This window comes from Callithrix jacchus, chromosome 2 (assembly GCF_049354715.1).
Source record: "Callithrix jacchus isolate 240 chromosome 2, calJac240_pri, whole genome shotgun sequence".
In the NCBI taxonomy this organism is placed as follows: domain Eukaryota; kingdom Metazoa; phylum Chordata; class Mammalia; order Primates; family Cebidae; genus Callithrix; species Callithrix jacchus.
Window position 1 is genome coordinate 150,535,787 of NC_133503.1, and position 16,082 is coordinate 150,551,868.

At 37.7% G+C, this 16,082-nt stretch overlaps 1 protein-coding gene across 14 annotated transcripts in view; it reads left to right on the plus strand.

Annotated features, from left to right (window-relative positions):
• PDE4D (phosphodiesterase 4D) overlaps positions 1 to 16,082 on the plus strand; it is a 1,594,380-nt gene that overhangs the window by 1,251,641 nt on the left and 326,657 nt on the right. For 2 of the 14 annotated variants that reach the window (XM_003732340.6, XM_078365482.1), the window contains exon 1: positions 15,084 to 15,827. The exons of the other annotated variants lie outside the window; for them this stretch is intronic. In XM_003732340.6, coding sequence (XP_003732388.1) covers positions 15,763 to 15,827 — 65 coding nt within the window. In that variant the 5' untranslated portion in view covers positions 15,084 to 15,762. Of the gene's footprint in view, positions 1 to 15,083; positions 15,828 to 16,082 lie in introns of those variants that run through there. 14 annotated transcript variants of the gene reach the window in all.

Sequence of the window (16,082 nt, forward strand, 5' to 3'; positions counted from 1 at the left end):
CAAAGCTGGTATTCCAGTTTTGTTCTTTTTGCTCAGGATACTTTTGACTATTTTGAGTCTTTTGAAATTTCATATAAATTTTAGGATTTTCTTTTCTATTTCTGTGAAGAATGTCATTGATATTTTGATAGCGATTGCATGGAATCTGTAGATTGCTTTGGGTTGTAGGAATGTTTTAACAACATTTATTCTTTCAATTCATGAACATGGAATATGTTTCCTTCTTTTGTGTTATCTTTAATTTCTTCATCAATATTTTATAGTTGATAGATCATTGTGAAGATTATTGTAGGATTTTTTGGTTTAGTTAATCCTAGGTACTGAATTTTATTTGTGCCTATGGTAAATGGGGTTACTTTCTTGATTTCTTTTTCAGATTGTTCACTGTTGGCATGTAGAAATGCTACTAATTTTCATATGTTAATTTTGTATCCTGCAACTTTACTGAATTTATTTATCAGTTCTAATAGTGTTTTGGTGGCGTCTTTAGATTTTTCTAAATTCAAGATCATATTTTATGCAAATAAGGTAATTTGCCTTCTTCCTTTCAAATTTCTTTCTTTTGTCTGATTGCTCTAGCAAGGACTTGCCATTTTGTTAATATGTTGAATACCAGTGGTGAAAGTGGGCATCCTTATCTTACATCTTGGAAGAAAAGCCTTCAGTTGCACTCCAGTCAGTATGATACCAGTTGTGAGTCTGTTATATATGACTTTTATTGTGTTGAGGTATTTCCTTTTATTACCAATATTTTTTGGATTTTTATCATTAAGAGATGCTGAATTTTTTTTTTTTTTTTTTTTTGAGACGGAGTTTCGCTCTTGTTACCCAGCTGGAATGCAATAGCGCGATCTGGGCTCACTGCAACCTCCGCCTCCTGGGTTCAGGCAATTCTCCTGCCTCAGCCTCCTGAGTAGCTGGGATTACAGGCATGCACCAACATGTCCAGCTAATTTTTTGTATTTTTAGTAGAGACAGGGTTTCACCATGTTGACCAGGATGGTCTTGATCTTTTGACCTCGTGATCCACCCGCCTCAGCCTCCCAAAGTGCTGGGATTACAGGCGTGAGCCACCGCTCCCGGCTTAGATGTTGAATTTTATCAAATGTCTATTCAGCATCAGTTGAAATGGTCATATGATTTTTCTCCTTCCTTCCTGTATTCCTTTTAGTAAGGGTGATTTTTCTCTAGTGGTATGTTTTAACTTTTTGCTTTCAATTTTTTGAGTACCTATTGTATGTTTTTTGATTTGAGATTACCAGGAGTCTTGTTTTTAGAACTCGTTACTTTAAACTGATCACAACTTAACACTGACTGCATAAATAAACTAACAAGCAAAGGGAAAACTAATAAAAACTCTACATGCTAACTTGTCCCCCCCTTTAAAACTTTCTGTTGTCTTTATATCTTTTTTTTTGGGAGGAAGGGAGGAAGGCAGGTAGGGAGGGAAGGAGGAAGGGAGGGAGGAAGGAAGGGATGAAGGAAGGAAGGGGGGAGGGAGGGAGGGAAGGAAGGGAAGGAAGAAAATCAAGCAATGAGAGAGACATTGCCGACCTGGATCTAGAGATTTACAAGTTGATTTCTTTTTTTTTGAGAGAAGGAAAGAAAAAAAATGAGTAAAAGAGAGGAAGAAAGAGGAAGAGAAAGAGGGAGGGTGAACAGAAATATTGCTTTATTCTGAAAAAAATGGGTATTAATAATGGCCAGTTAATGTTTCATTTAAACCTATGAGTAGGTGTGATGTGGTGTTGACAAGAATGTATATTTTGTGTATTTGAAGTGGAGAGCTCTATAAATATTTATTAAGTTTACTTGTTCTGGATCTGAGTTCGAGTCCTTGATATCCTTATTAATTTTCTGTCTCATTGAATCTAAGTCTCTATGTATCTGGGTGTTAGGATCGTTAGCTCTTGTTGTTGCATTGATCCTTTTACCACTATATCTTTGTTGCTTTAAAATCTATTTTATCCGATACGAGAATTGCAACTCCTGCTTTTTATTTATTTATTTATTTATTTTTGCTCTCCATTTGGTTGGTAAATTTTTCTCCACCCCTTTGTTTTGAGTCTTTGTGTATCCTTGCACGTGAAACAGGTCTGGATGTGACATGCCGTTGGGTTTTGGCTGTGTCTTTTGATTGGGGAATTTAGTCGATTTAAATTTAGGGTTACTGCCATTTGATGTTAACTGGCTGTTTTATCCATTCGTTGATGTAAATTCTTCTTTATGTTGGTGCTCTTTACTTTTGGTATATTTTTAGAACGGCTAATACTGGTTGTTTCTTTCTATGTGTAATGCTTCTTTCAGAAGCTCTTATAAAGCAGGCCTGGTGGTAATAAAATCTCTGAGTACTTGCTTGTTCATAAAATATTTTATTTTTCCTTCAGTTGCAAAGCTTAGTTTGGCTGGGTATGAAATTCTGGGCTGAAGATTCTGTTCTTTGAGGATGTTGAATATTGGCCCCCACTCTCTTCTGGCTTGTAGAGTTTCTGCTGAGAGATCTGCTGTAAGTCTTATGGGCTTGCCTTTGTGGGTAACCTGACCTTTCTCTCTGGCTGCCCTTAGTATTTTCTCCTTCGTTTCAACCCTGGTGAATCTAACGATTATGTGCCTTGGGGTTGCTCTTCTTGAGGAATATCTTTTTGGTGGTCTTTGTATTACCTGGGGTTGAATATTGACCTGCTTTGCTAGTTTAGGAAAATTTTCCTGAATAATATCCTGAAGGGTATTTTCCAGCTTGGATTCATTCTCTCCGTCGCATTCAGGTACACCTATCAATCATAAATTTGGTCTTTTCACATAGTCCCACATTTCTTGGAGACTTTGCTCATTCCTTTTTATCCTTTTCTCTCTAATCTTGTCTTCTGGTTTTATTTCATTAAGTTGGACTTTGACCTCTGATATCCTTTCTTATGCTTGAACAATTCGAGTGTTTAAACCTGTGCATACTTCTCAGAGTTCCTGCATTGTATTCTTCAGTTCCATTAATTCACTTATATTCCTCTCTAAGTTGTCTATTCTCAATAGGATTTCATCAAACCTTTTTTCAAAGTTCTTAGTTTCTTTACGTTGGGCTACAACATGTTCTTTTAACTCACCGAAGTTTGTTATTATCCATTCCTTGAAGAGTACTTCTGTCATCAGGATGCGCTCATTCTCCATCAAGCCTTGTTCCATTGTTGATGTGGAACTGTGATCATCTTTAGAGGGAGAGGTGTTCTGATTTTGAGTATTCTCAGCCTTTTTACACTGGTTTCTTCCCATCATTTGTAAATTTATCCTCCTGTCATCTTTGAAATTACCAACTTTCAGATTAGATCTCTTGAGTGGACGTCCAAGTTGTTAGTTCCCAGGGCCAGAACAGCGGCGTTAAGACTGATGGTGCTTTTCTGCCCAGGATTCTCCTATCTGGCTTCCTTCTTGTGTCCGTAATAGGCGACTCTGTTGTCTTTATATCTTATTGTACTGTCTGTATCTCAAAAAATAGTTGTAATTATTATTTTTGGTAAGTTTATCTTTCAGTCTTTCTATTTAAGATATGAGTTATTTACATCCTAAAATAATAGTGGTTTTTCTGTGTATTTACTAATACCAGTGAGCTTTGTTCCTTCAGATGAGTTTTTCTTGCTCATTGATATGCTTTTCTTTCAGACTGAAGAGACTTCTTTAGCAATTATTGTAGGATAGGTCTGGTATGATGAAATCACTCCCCTTTTGTTTTTTGGGGGAAGTCTTGATTCTCCACATTTGGAGAATATTTTTACATGATATACTAGTCTGAGATGAAAGCTTTTTCCCTTTAGCACTGTAAATATGTCTACAGGCCTGTAAGGTTTCAACTGAGAAGTCCGCTGCCAGACGTATTGGAACTCCAGTGTATATTATTTCTTTCTTTTTAATTGCTGCTTTTTGAGTTTTTTCTTTGTCTTTGACCTTTGTGAGTTTGGGCATAAAATGCCTTGAGGTAGTCTTCTTTGGGTTATATCTGCTTGGTGTTCTATAACCTTCTTATTCTTGAATATTGTTATCTTTCTGTAACTTTGGGAAGGTCTCCATTATTTTCCCTTTAAATAGACTTTCTACCCCCATCTCTCTCTCTAACTTTTCTTTAAGGCCAATAGCTCTTAGATTTGCCCTTTTGAGACTATTTTCTAAGTCTTGTAGGAGTACCTCATTCTTGTTATTTTTCTTTTGTCCTCTCTGTATATTTTCAGGTAAGCTGTCTTCAAACTCACAGTTCTTTCTTCTGCTTCATCAATTGTGCTGTTAAAAGACTCTGATACATTCTTCAGTATGTCAGTTGCATTTTTTAACTGTAGAATTTCTGCTTGATTCTTTTAAATTATTTTAATCTCTTTGTTAAATTTATCTGATAGGATTCTGAATTCCTTCTGTGTGTTATTTTGAATTCCATTGAGTTTCCTTAAAACCGCTGTTTTGAATTCTCTGTCTAAAAGGCACATATCTCTGTCACTCCAGGACTGGTCACTGATGCCTTATTTAGTTCGTTTGGTGATGGTATGTTTTCCTGGATATGCTTTATGCTTGTGGACATTCATTGTTGTCTGGGCACTCAAGAGTTAGGTATTTATTGTAGTCTTGCAGTCTGGGTTTGTTTGTACCTGTCCTTCTTGGAAAGGCTTTCCAGATGTTTGAAAAAACTTGGGTGTTGTGGTCTAGTTTTTGGTCACTGCAGAAATATCTGCATTAGGGACCACTCCAAGCCCAGTAACACTGTGGCTCTTGCAGAGATACCACCTTAGTAGTGTTGGATAATATCCAGAATAATTCTCTGGATTACCAAGCAGAGACCCTTTTTCTCTTCTCTTACATTCTCCCAAACAGATTCTGTGTGTGTGTGTGTGTGTGTGTGTGTGTGTGTGTGTGTGTGTGTCTGTCTCTCTCTCTCTCTCTCTCTTGAGCTTTCTGGAGCTGGGGGAGGGGGTTAACACAGTACACCTGTGGCCTCCACCACTGGGACTGCATGGAGTCACACCTGAAGCCAGCACAGCACTAGTTTTTGCCCAATGCCTGCAGTAACCACAGCTTGGCTCCTGCCTATGTTTGCTCAAGGCACTAGGGCTCTATAATCAGCAGGTGGTAAAGCCATCTAGGCTTGTGCCCTTCCCTTCAGGGCAACTAGTTCCTCCTAGTCCTTGGGAGGTCTAGAAATGACATCCAGGAGCCAAGGCCTAGAGTCAGAAATCTTAGGAATCTACCAATACTTTATTCTACTATAGGTGAGCTGGCACCCAGGGCACAAGACAAAATCCTTCCCATTCTTTCTTTTCCTATCCACAAGCAGAGGACTCTTTCCCTGTGGCCACTACTGCCCCTGGCCTGTGACAAATACTGGCTGACTACTGCTGATGTTCCTTCAAGGCCTAGGGGCTCTTCAGTCAGCTTGTGGTGAATGCTGCCAGGCCTAGGAATCTCCCTTCAGGGGAGTGGGGCCTACCTCTAAGCCAAGGAAGGTCCAAAAATCCCATCTAAGTGCCATAGCCTGGAATCAGTGACTCCAAGAGCTCCTTTGGTGCTTCACCCCACTGTGGCTAAACTGGTATCTAAGCTGCTTTTTGGTTCTTATAAAGGTGATTTTTTATGTGGAGAGTTATTTAATTTGTTGTTCCTTTGGGAGGACAGTCGGTGCAGGCTGCTATTCAGCCATCTGGCTCCACCTCCCTCTCCGTCCAAAAAGATAATTTGAATTGCAAATATGATACATCCAAAGAAAGTGTTCTTGAAATAAAAAATAATTGGTCTTAATTCCAAGGAAAGAACCAACATAGTAAAGTAAAAATGCATTTTTTTTCCAAAAGTTACTTGTTTGGTCACATATTATATTTTATTTTATTTAAATGAAATATCCAGAGTAGGTAACTACATAGAGGTACAAAACAAGTTAGTAGTTGCCAGCGAATGGGAATGTACAGAATGGGGCATGATTGCTTAATGGTACTGTTTTCAAGAGTTACTTCTGAATACATTTGCTGTCTGGTATCTAAATAATTGAAATATTTGAAAGTCATGATTCCTAGAATAAAAACAGTGATTAACGCTTAATGATTTCAATGTTATGTGCATAAAAAAACCATGACCAGAGTAATAAATGTACCCATTCTACCATTCTTATCAAATAATTGCTTAAATAAGTTTAAAATTTTTTCCTACTGACATGTTACTTAAAATGCTATTTATTTAGTTCTCAAGTTTGTGCTTTCCCCAGCTTATGCTTGATTTTGGTAATCTGAGTTTATGGCCCAAAGTAATACCTTGGGCATGGTGCTTAACTTGCTGTAGACCTCAGTTTTCTTGACTGTGTGGTAGAAGAAATAATAGGACCTAGCTTGTGGGTTTGTTTTAAATGTTAAATAAGAGAACATGTAGAACAGCTTCCCAGTGCTTGGCACATGGTCAGCCATCAATAAATGGGAGCTGATCCTGTCATCTTCAGATTTCCTCTTCTGGAGCCAGCAGACTTGAGTTCTGACCTGGTTCATCCACCCAACTTGCAGGGGAAGCACTCAGTGCCCTTTGGTTCTCTCATCCAGTACGTGGATATACAGTCTTCATGTGGTTGATACAAATATGCATGTGCTAATGCATCTTTACCAAAAAGAGAGGTAAAAGAAAAGAAGGATAATACCGCCAGAGGTGCATATGGCAAAGATCTGAAAGCGATCGAGAATGAGGGATTGCAGATTGGGCAACACTTAGTAGTGGCTCTAGAACAGGTTCTTAGAGACTGTCCAGGATGCAGCCTTTTCATCCAGAAAAACAGCCATCTCATTCATAGGCTGATTGGTGACTGGCAGATTTTATCAGATGACACAAACATCCTCCCTATTGTCCTGCCAAAACATGGGGAAACTCTTCCTGGAAAAGTTATTTATTTGAATTGAGCTTCCAAAAGATCCCTGTTAGAATTCAAATACTTTACTTGGGTTGAATATCACATTGCATAAAGGTTTCTCCAGATTAAGGCCATTTTTCCTAAACATTTTGGAAAGAATTTTTCACTTCTTATCAATGATGCTAGAGTTGGCTGCTACGACTTCTTCCAGTGTGTTCTTTATCCCAACCAGTTCCTTTTTCTTTGGGTGAATGTTCTTTATTGTAACACTGTTGTAGGAACTTTTTATTTTTGGTAAAGAAGGTATCTAAAGTAACTTTTAGGGATAGAGGCTTATGAAAAACAAGGCAGAAGCAAGACCAATTTTTAAATCTAATTCCAGCCATGAAACAAATGCCACAAAAGGGCACGGGAAGAAAATTTGTAAAGGGCTTATCTACCACTGTTGACCAAAGATTTATTCTGTTGTTAAACAAACACCTTGTGAGCCAGATATTGTGCTAGGTGCTCTGAATACAAACATGAAGAAGCCCCATTCCCTGTTTTCAAAGAAACTCACAGCATTATGGAAGACCAAGTTTCTATTTGGGCCTCCATAATGCCTTGTGCTCTACCAAGAAGGGTAAAACAATCCTTTTCTATAGGAGTTTCTAGTTAGTGGCATATAGTTAGACAAATGAAGGCAGGATGACCATATGGTGCTGATAAATTCAAAGGAATTAGGATGGGCATTTAGAGGTTTGCATGGCCAGACACTTAATTCAGACTGCAAAGCAGCAGGATGGGAGGCGTGGTCCTGATTTAACTCTTGATCAAAAAGAGAGGTAAAAGAAAAGAATGATAATCCTGCCAGGGATGCGTATGCAAAGATCTGAAAGTGATCAAGAGCAGGGGATTACGGATTGGACAGCATGCTTTCCCATTTAATCCAGGAGGAACCCTGGAAGGATTCTAGATGTGTATATTGTCCTCATTTTGTAGAAGAAGATATTGAATCTTGAAGAGATCATGTGTTTTCAAAGCTCACACAGTCCAAATCTGGCTGAACACTGGCTGTGGGACTTGAATGCCCCTGTGACATCCACTGTGTGTTGTCATACACTGCAGATGTGTTATATATAAGTAAAATAATAATAATAAACAAAATTGACCCAAGATAGTCCCAGATTGAATCAAGCCAAGGAGACTAAACTTCTGAGTTTGTCTTGCTGTTAGTTGCCCTTTACTGCTACTTATGCTAGATTTTAAAGGCAGAGTAGGAAGTACACTTAGTGGGGAAGTGGGAGAAAGGTGAAAGTTTCCCCAAGCAGGGGAAACAAAGTGAGCAGATTTGGGGCGAGATGTGTGAGATTGTGTAGCTCCTAATATGGGGTGGGAAAGATTAGTTATTAAGGGCAAAGCTGAATAGTAGATTGAATCCAAATGGTAGAAGTTTTTGTTTAACACACAAAAAACACTGGAATTGATCCTGTAAGGAACGTGAAGCTATGGAGGGTTTTTCATCAGAGGATTTGACATTTTAAGGTTTGTGTCTTTGAAAGATAATCCAAAGATATGAGAATAAAAGCTTAGATGTGTAAAATGGGAGTCAGGAAAACTACACAAGCTATTGTGTAAAGGGAGTCAAGGGGGCCAGGATCCAAAGAAAGACAAAAACATAAAACAATTATTTTAAATCAAATACTAGTTCTAGTACAGTAACATATATTATTAAGTTTTGAAGCTGTTTTTCTCCATAGCTCCTTGATTACTCTTTCAAAACTTTTTATTTTTTTAAGACGGAGTCTCACTCTGTCTCCAGGCTGGAGTGCAGTGGAGCGATCTCAGCTCACTGCAAGCTCTGCCTCCTGGGTTCAAAAGATTATCCTGCCTTAGACTCCTGAGTAGCTGGGACTACAGGCATATTCCACCAGACCCAGCTAATTTTTGCATTTTTTTTTTTTTTTTAGTACAGATGAGGTTTCACCATGTTGGACAGGATGGTCTTGATCCTTTGACCTCATGATCCACCTGCGTGGCCTCCCAAAGTGCTGAGATTACAGGCGTGAGCCACCACACCCAGCCTTAAACCTTATTTTTAATAGCAGATATTATTTATTGATTCCTTACCATATTCCAGATATTTTGCTAAGGTTTTACGTGTCTTTTTTAGTCCTCAGAAAATTCTCTTTTATCTCCATTTTATACCTGAGGAAACTGAGGCCAGGGAAGGTTAAATAATTTGTTCACAATCAAACAACTAGTGATTGGTGGAATCTGAATTTGCAACCAGGCAGTCTGACTCCAAAGGCCACTTCTTAACTTGATCCTACTTACCCTTCCTAAATAGTGGCATTTTCTCAGAACAGATCTTTTATATTAGAGAAAACTTATTTGTAGTCTGTGATAAGGAGAAATTGGCTGAGTTGCCTGGATTATTTTGCCATTTTTAATATGTGCAAGAAAAATGTTATCAAATAAATGTAAATTAAATGGTCCTGACAAGAGTTTACTTTATAATAAATCAATTTTCTTTATTTTCCATTGCATCAGAAGCTATTATTAAATCACATCTTGTGAGCATTTATTTTTGAGAGGTTGCTTTCAAATCTTATTTTGTTTTATTTATTATCTTTTTTTTTTTTTTTTTTGAGGCAAGATTTCACTCTCATCGCCTAGGCTGGAGTGCAATGGTGCGATCTCAGCTCACTGCAACCTTTGCTTCCTGGATTCAAGCAATTCCCCTGCCTCAGCCTCCTGGGTAGCTGAGATTACAGGAGCCTGCCACAACACCCAGCTAATTTTTATATTTTTTTAATAGAGACGGGGTTTCACCATGTTGGCCAGGCTGGTCTCGAACTCCTGACCTCAGGTGATCCACCCACTTCAGCCTCTCAAATTGCTGGGATTACAGGCCTGAGCCACCGTGCCTGGCCCCAGATTTCCTGCTTTAAAACTGTGGAGAAACAATCTTCCAATGCCATTTTTTTCTTAAAAAAAAAAATCACTCAAACCAGTAATTAGAACAAAAACCAGAAAGGTACAGTCCGTCTTTGAGAAAACTGGGAGATGTCTGTAACTCTAAACCATGATGCATAAAGATAGAAGCAGGTGGAGAAAAGTTCAATGACTTAACCAAATAAGAGAACAATACTAAAGTAAGCAAACTGAGCTGTCCCAGTCCCCCATAACATACTTTGAAGATGGAAGAGTTCTAAGAATAGCAGGTGTATGAACATGTATATTATGTTCACTTAACCAGAAGCCCTCACTCTTTCTCAGTGTAGTCAACATACCTTGCATCCCTCTCTGACAGAGACTCTGGGATACTAGGCAGAGAATAGGGGAGGGATAGCTGTACATTTAATTCTATCTAGGACAATTAAATGAATGTCTGTAATGTGTAAGACCATCAGCGACCTTCTCCTACCCATACCAGAATACTTATCAAGCATATTTATATCCTTCCTTAGAAAAATAGAGATATCCCGGAGGAAAAAAGCTTCTACAAATAGTAACATTTGGAAGAGGCCAAGAAAACGCCCACTGGGCACCTGATGATGCTGCAGTAAGACTCCCAGTGCACAGGCTTCACCCATGCGTGTAGAGCTTCCTGTCACCTATCTAGGGTCTCATTCTTGTGTATGAATTGGGATCAGGGATCAACACAGGAGTCTGAGGATACCACACTTATCAATGTTTAATTACATTATTTACGTGTATTTCTTTAGTAATATTTAAATACTTAATTTAAAATAAGGTTATATTTGCAGAGATGCATTTAAGTTTAAAATGAAAAAGAACAAGACAAGTGAAAGGGGGACAAGAGGAGAGGCAGAATACGAAGGAAATACAGCAGCACTTAGAAAATTTTATAGATAATTTAAGTTTTCTTTTGAAATCCAGTATTGAATTAGTACAAAATTCTGGAAGTCAATTACAAAATTCATTTTATGTCATCATTACTGATTCCATGCAGAAATGTTTATTCTAGTTTTAAAAACTAGTATTCTGTACCTTTTAATAGCCAGTGTAATTTGTTGACAAATATTGAAATTTATATAGTACCAGAGGTCTCACGTATTATTACCTTTTAAAATGATCATCTGTTAACCAGTATTACCTAATAAGGCAATCAAAATGTCATCTGTTGCTTAGGTAACAGCAAACTACCATGAGTCACGTTGTGAGATGGTCAAAGACCTTATCACACTTTATGGGTAACAAACTCATGATGTTGTCATATATGCCTGATCACAGTGTTTGTGATACCTAAAAGTTCATGCCTTAAAATTAGAGACAAGGACAGTGAAGTTAGATTGTTTAATCCTGTATATCTTAATGTTCTAAAATTTTCTGGCTGTTATATATGTTTATCATTATACTAGTAATATACATGCACCATTTTTATTATATTCATTTATTGCCACTGTCCAACTAAAGAGGATGGATGAATTTTAAAAACTTCCAAAAACTTGGTAGCATTTTTTAATCTTTCTCTCTTCCTCTTTTCTTTCTCTCTGCCTTAGACACACACACACACACACACACACACACACGCACATGTACATACATGTACACACACACATCATGAAGAGCAAGCTTTGGAATGAAATATACCTGGGTCCAAAAATTTTTAACAAATTATTGGCTTTCTTTATGTATAAAATTATTATTATCACATCTACTTTGGAGGTATGTTGTGATATATAAGTAAGATAGTGTACTTAGCACTTAGGTAATTAATAATTTCCTAAGTAATTGCCTAGGTAATTAATAGTAGTGATGATTATTATCCTAACCTGACAGTTTATGAAAAACGTAGGAAATCTGAAGGTAGGAAAGCCTTCAAAATGTAGTACTCTGGACTTCTTCTTTGGAAATGCAGGAATGTAGCTCCAAGCAAAGTTCATGCTAGTAGGAAAGTCCTTGAATCCAATTGTATCCTAGTAAAGTGTAATAAGATAAAAGAAATCTCTAAAAATTGCCTCAAAATTCCCTTCTAGATAAGAAAGTACCACAATATTTTCTCAATAATGAGGAACTGTTACAGGAGTTCAAAGTGATTTGTTCTCATTAATGTTAGAGTACAATATAGAATAGCAGGAAACTGTAAAAACTGCAGTCCCGTGATCTTTTTTGCTAAATAGTTTGACATATGTGGTGTACTGAATTGAAGCATATTTGAGAGGCCTGAATATTTAGTTGTTATATAATATGGTTCTAAGAAATATGCTCGTGAGAGATTGGAAAGTATAGAGTATCTATTGTTATCTGAAAATAGGAATTTAGAGGACAGAAGATTTCATAGTAGGCAGGATATTTCAAAGTAGTAATACTTGAGAGAACCTGGGCTATATAGTAAAATTACTCCCTAACGTCTCATTCAATTGGTTTCAGTTAATGCTTAATTCATGGATGAATGTCATAAGTCTCATAAGTCATGCTCACCATTGAATGATAAGAGAAAGAGAAATCACATTTTAGGGTGCACACAATCTACCTGTATGCCACTGACATGTTCTAAGTGTGGCCCAAGTTGTATCGGGGCACCACCAGTGGTGTGAGACAGACTTTAGGCATTATTTTGGACTCTTTTTTTTTCTATTAACATTTACTTGTATTTTGGGGGAAAATTATATCAGTGTATTAAACCTATTACAGAATAAATATAAAGTTACCTCTTAAATTTAGTTTTTTTTAAAAGTAGGTCAATGGAGAAAAATATGAATTCATGGTATAAATGGAATGCTAATATGGAAAAAGTTATGGAGGTGGTGTTATGACTGAAATTCCAGTAACATCTAACTACATAGTCGTTTGATTCAACAAAACCTCTGCAGATGGATAACCCAGTGGACATACACATCTATGGTACAATCTATCGAAATGTGGTAGCAACCGGAAAGTAACAAATCCATACATTATACGATTCAGTGCACCAGGGAAATACTGAGAAATACTCACAGCTTCTGGATCAAAAGCATGGGCCACGTGGTTCCTAAATGCAGTCTCCCCGTATTCAGGCCTCTTCATTAGCCTGCTTGCCATTATATGTTTGTGTGCTAACAGGAATTTGGAGGGAAGTGCCATATCTTTTCCATTTTGGGAAGCTTTTCAGAGGGAAAACTACAGGATGCTTAGATCACAAAAGATTCCTTTGGAGATGTTCATGTGAATGTTGCCTTACAGTGGAGAAAATGCTGTAACATCACATACATACTACTTGGTTTTATTTATTCTGTCAGTACCTTAAATATTAGGAGAAGAAGCAAAATTTAAATCTAAATCTCAATGCCCTTCAACATAGTGCATCTTTCTTTCTCTGTAATGGCAACCTTGATGTACCAATCCAAAAGCTTTGAGTATTCTGGATAGTTCCGTACATTATCAGATTCCCCATTTAACTTTGTTTTTGCAGGGGCAGAGGGACAACTTATTAGTCATTATGCAGTATGTAGTAGATGCCCAATAAATGTGCTGGGTTTTCAGAGAAATATTCTTGGAAGATATAGAATGTTGGCCAAGTAAGCAAGGAAGAGCACATGAAGCTGCGCTAACCTCTTGTGTGTGTGTGACAGAGAAGAGAGTGGCATCAGGCTAAATAATCTCACTAGGACACGGAACTGGGGGACAATAGAACACAGGCCGATTATTTCTGGAGAGTTGAAAACTCAACATTCAGACATTACATTCTCTGATCATTGTCATTTGCTTTCTGAAATGGCAGAAGCTATTTGGTAGACCTTACATGGAGAGAATAGTGTTTCAAATAAATAGTAGTTGCTTAATTTTACTTGGTTTGTTTTTGTTCTTGCTTTTCCCACATCAAGATTCCAATGAGAAAAAAATTAAACCTCTTTCTCTAAGTCCCCCCTCCCCTAAAAATGATTAGTCTCACAAACCTTTCAAGTTTCTAAAAAATACGGGATTAGTTAACCTGCTTTAAAATGCCAGCAATAAACTAGACATGGGACAGTGCTAAGAAAGTGTGACTGTCCTCCAGCAGTCATAAGAAAACTGAAAAGCTTAAGGGAATAACTATGTGGAAAGCAATTTATTGGCATTTACTCTAAGAGGCCTCAGAGTCACTGAAAGAAGACTAAGTCACAAATGCACCTTGAAGTGTGACCAGAGGAGCAGATGAAGGGTTTGTTGTAAGAAGCAGCCACAGCCTCTGGCGGATGCCTTACTACATTAATTTTCCAAGTTGTTTGGGTGGGTCACAACTGCACTCCAACATCCTGTCTGCAAATGCTAAATAAATACCAAGTTCACGTCAGACTAAAGAACCAACGTACTAACTAATGTCATTTAAGTGATCAGAATGCTTACATTATTTTCACTTGGTAATTCACATCCAAAATAATTGAAGTATATATACTCTGTGCAGATAGTCAGAGAGATAGTCAGGGTGGTCAGCCATTCCTTGTTAGGAGCAATTGGAATCAGCTTAGATTATATCCACTGTAATAGAAAAGATTTTGTTTTCTATTTAGGAGGTAGGACAGGTTTTGGGCTTCAGAATAATAAGAGATATTGACAAGATATAAAGCTTCATTCCTTACTGAAGAGCTGTTAAGGATTAGCAAACCCAGAGTCTTTGTGTGTAGAGATGAATGAAATTTGCATATTATTATTTAAAAATAAATAAAGTTTAGAAAACATTGTGCAAGGGAACAGCCTTAATACGTGCAGCCACTTGTCCGGGAATAATACATTAGATTTTTCAATTTAAAATTCCAGCACGTCCTGATCCAAGGGTGCATGTTATACTCTGCTGAATTTTTAAGAGGTAATTTACATCTCTGCAACCAACTCCAAAGCATGGCATTTCATTACATCCACTCAAAATGAACAGCTGCTAAGTCAAGTTCTGTCAACTTTGCTTCTAAAGAGAAATTTTAGTTCTAGTGTTTTGTGAGGTACTTTTTTTTAATGACTTTTATAAAATACATTTGTTTATTACGGTAAATAACTTAATGACAAGGGGTGTGTTCCTTATAAAGGTGCTTATGGAATGTTACTCAGAATAACACAGACACCTCATTTCCTAGAGAAGGAAATGGTTTTATAAGTTTTGTGAGGTCCCTTGTCTGCTTGGCGGGTTTACAGTGCTGGTCTATGGAGCTGATCCGCCCCTTTGCTTTGTAAGTCTCAGCAATTGAGGAGGCTGGGCTGGGCTCTGGGTTGTGTTTTTTTTTTTTTTTCCTTTCTCACTGCCCTGCGGTGTTTTGAACTGCCGTCTTACAGACGTCATACAGCCCTTGAGGAATAGTTTCTGCCTGGTGAGACTGAACGATAGTTCTCATTCACAAAGCCCTGGATTCTAAGCAGGGACACACAGAAATTACTTTTGTAGGTAAATCAGCCCACCCAACCGAAGTGTAGAGAGCTTTGTTCCTTGCCTGACTTCTGTGCTCCATGGAGAAGAGTGTTTTCCTGTGCTTGCCCTGAAGTGGAACTTCCTTGACAGCTCTCCCGTGTTACCGTGCCTCCCGGTCATTTTCTTTTCTTTTCTCTCTACCTGCGCACTTTCAGTGTTAGAAACCTTTAAATCAGTTATTATGGAATTGCAAAAAAGAGATCAAGTGACTCTTTCACTATGCTGGTTTCCCTTGTGACCCAGATGAAGAATCAATTCAGAATTCAGTACCTCTCTTGGCATTGCAAGACAGAACAGAAACTGTCACTTCCTAACAGCCTAGTCCTGGAGTAAATTCAGTATGAAGGAAGAAAGTGCTCCTGCGTGTTAGAACCTTGCCCATGAGCTGGACCGAGGACAGGAGGTGGACTCCAGGAAAATTGGATTTCTTCAAGCAGCCTCCCCTTGGAAATGGAATATATTTAAAATCTTCTTTGCAGACAGTTGAAATGTATTAATCAGAATAATTGAAGACTTATTTTCCTTTTTATTTTTATTTTTCAAAATGAGCATTATCATGAAGCCAAGATCCCGATCTACAAGTTCCCTAAGGACTGCAGAGGCAGTTTGGTAACGTGCATTTCTCTCATGCTTCTCCCCTTTTCCCTTTTAAGATTGACATACTTCTTGAGTATTTCGTAATTAGTGTGTTGTTGAGGCTTTGTGAAAGAAAACAGTACGGGCGACTCTTTTATTCTTTATTTTGTTCCCAAACTCATGCACTTTAACCAAACTGGTGCTGACATTTTTTTTTTAACTCCCCGTGGACTGTAACAATGTATCTGATGATAATTGTTAAAGGATGAAAGAAACTTGCAATTTATG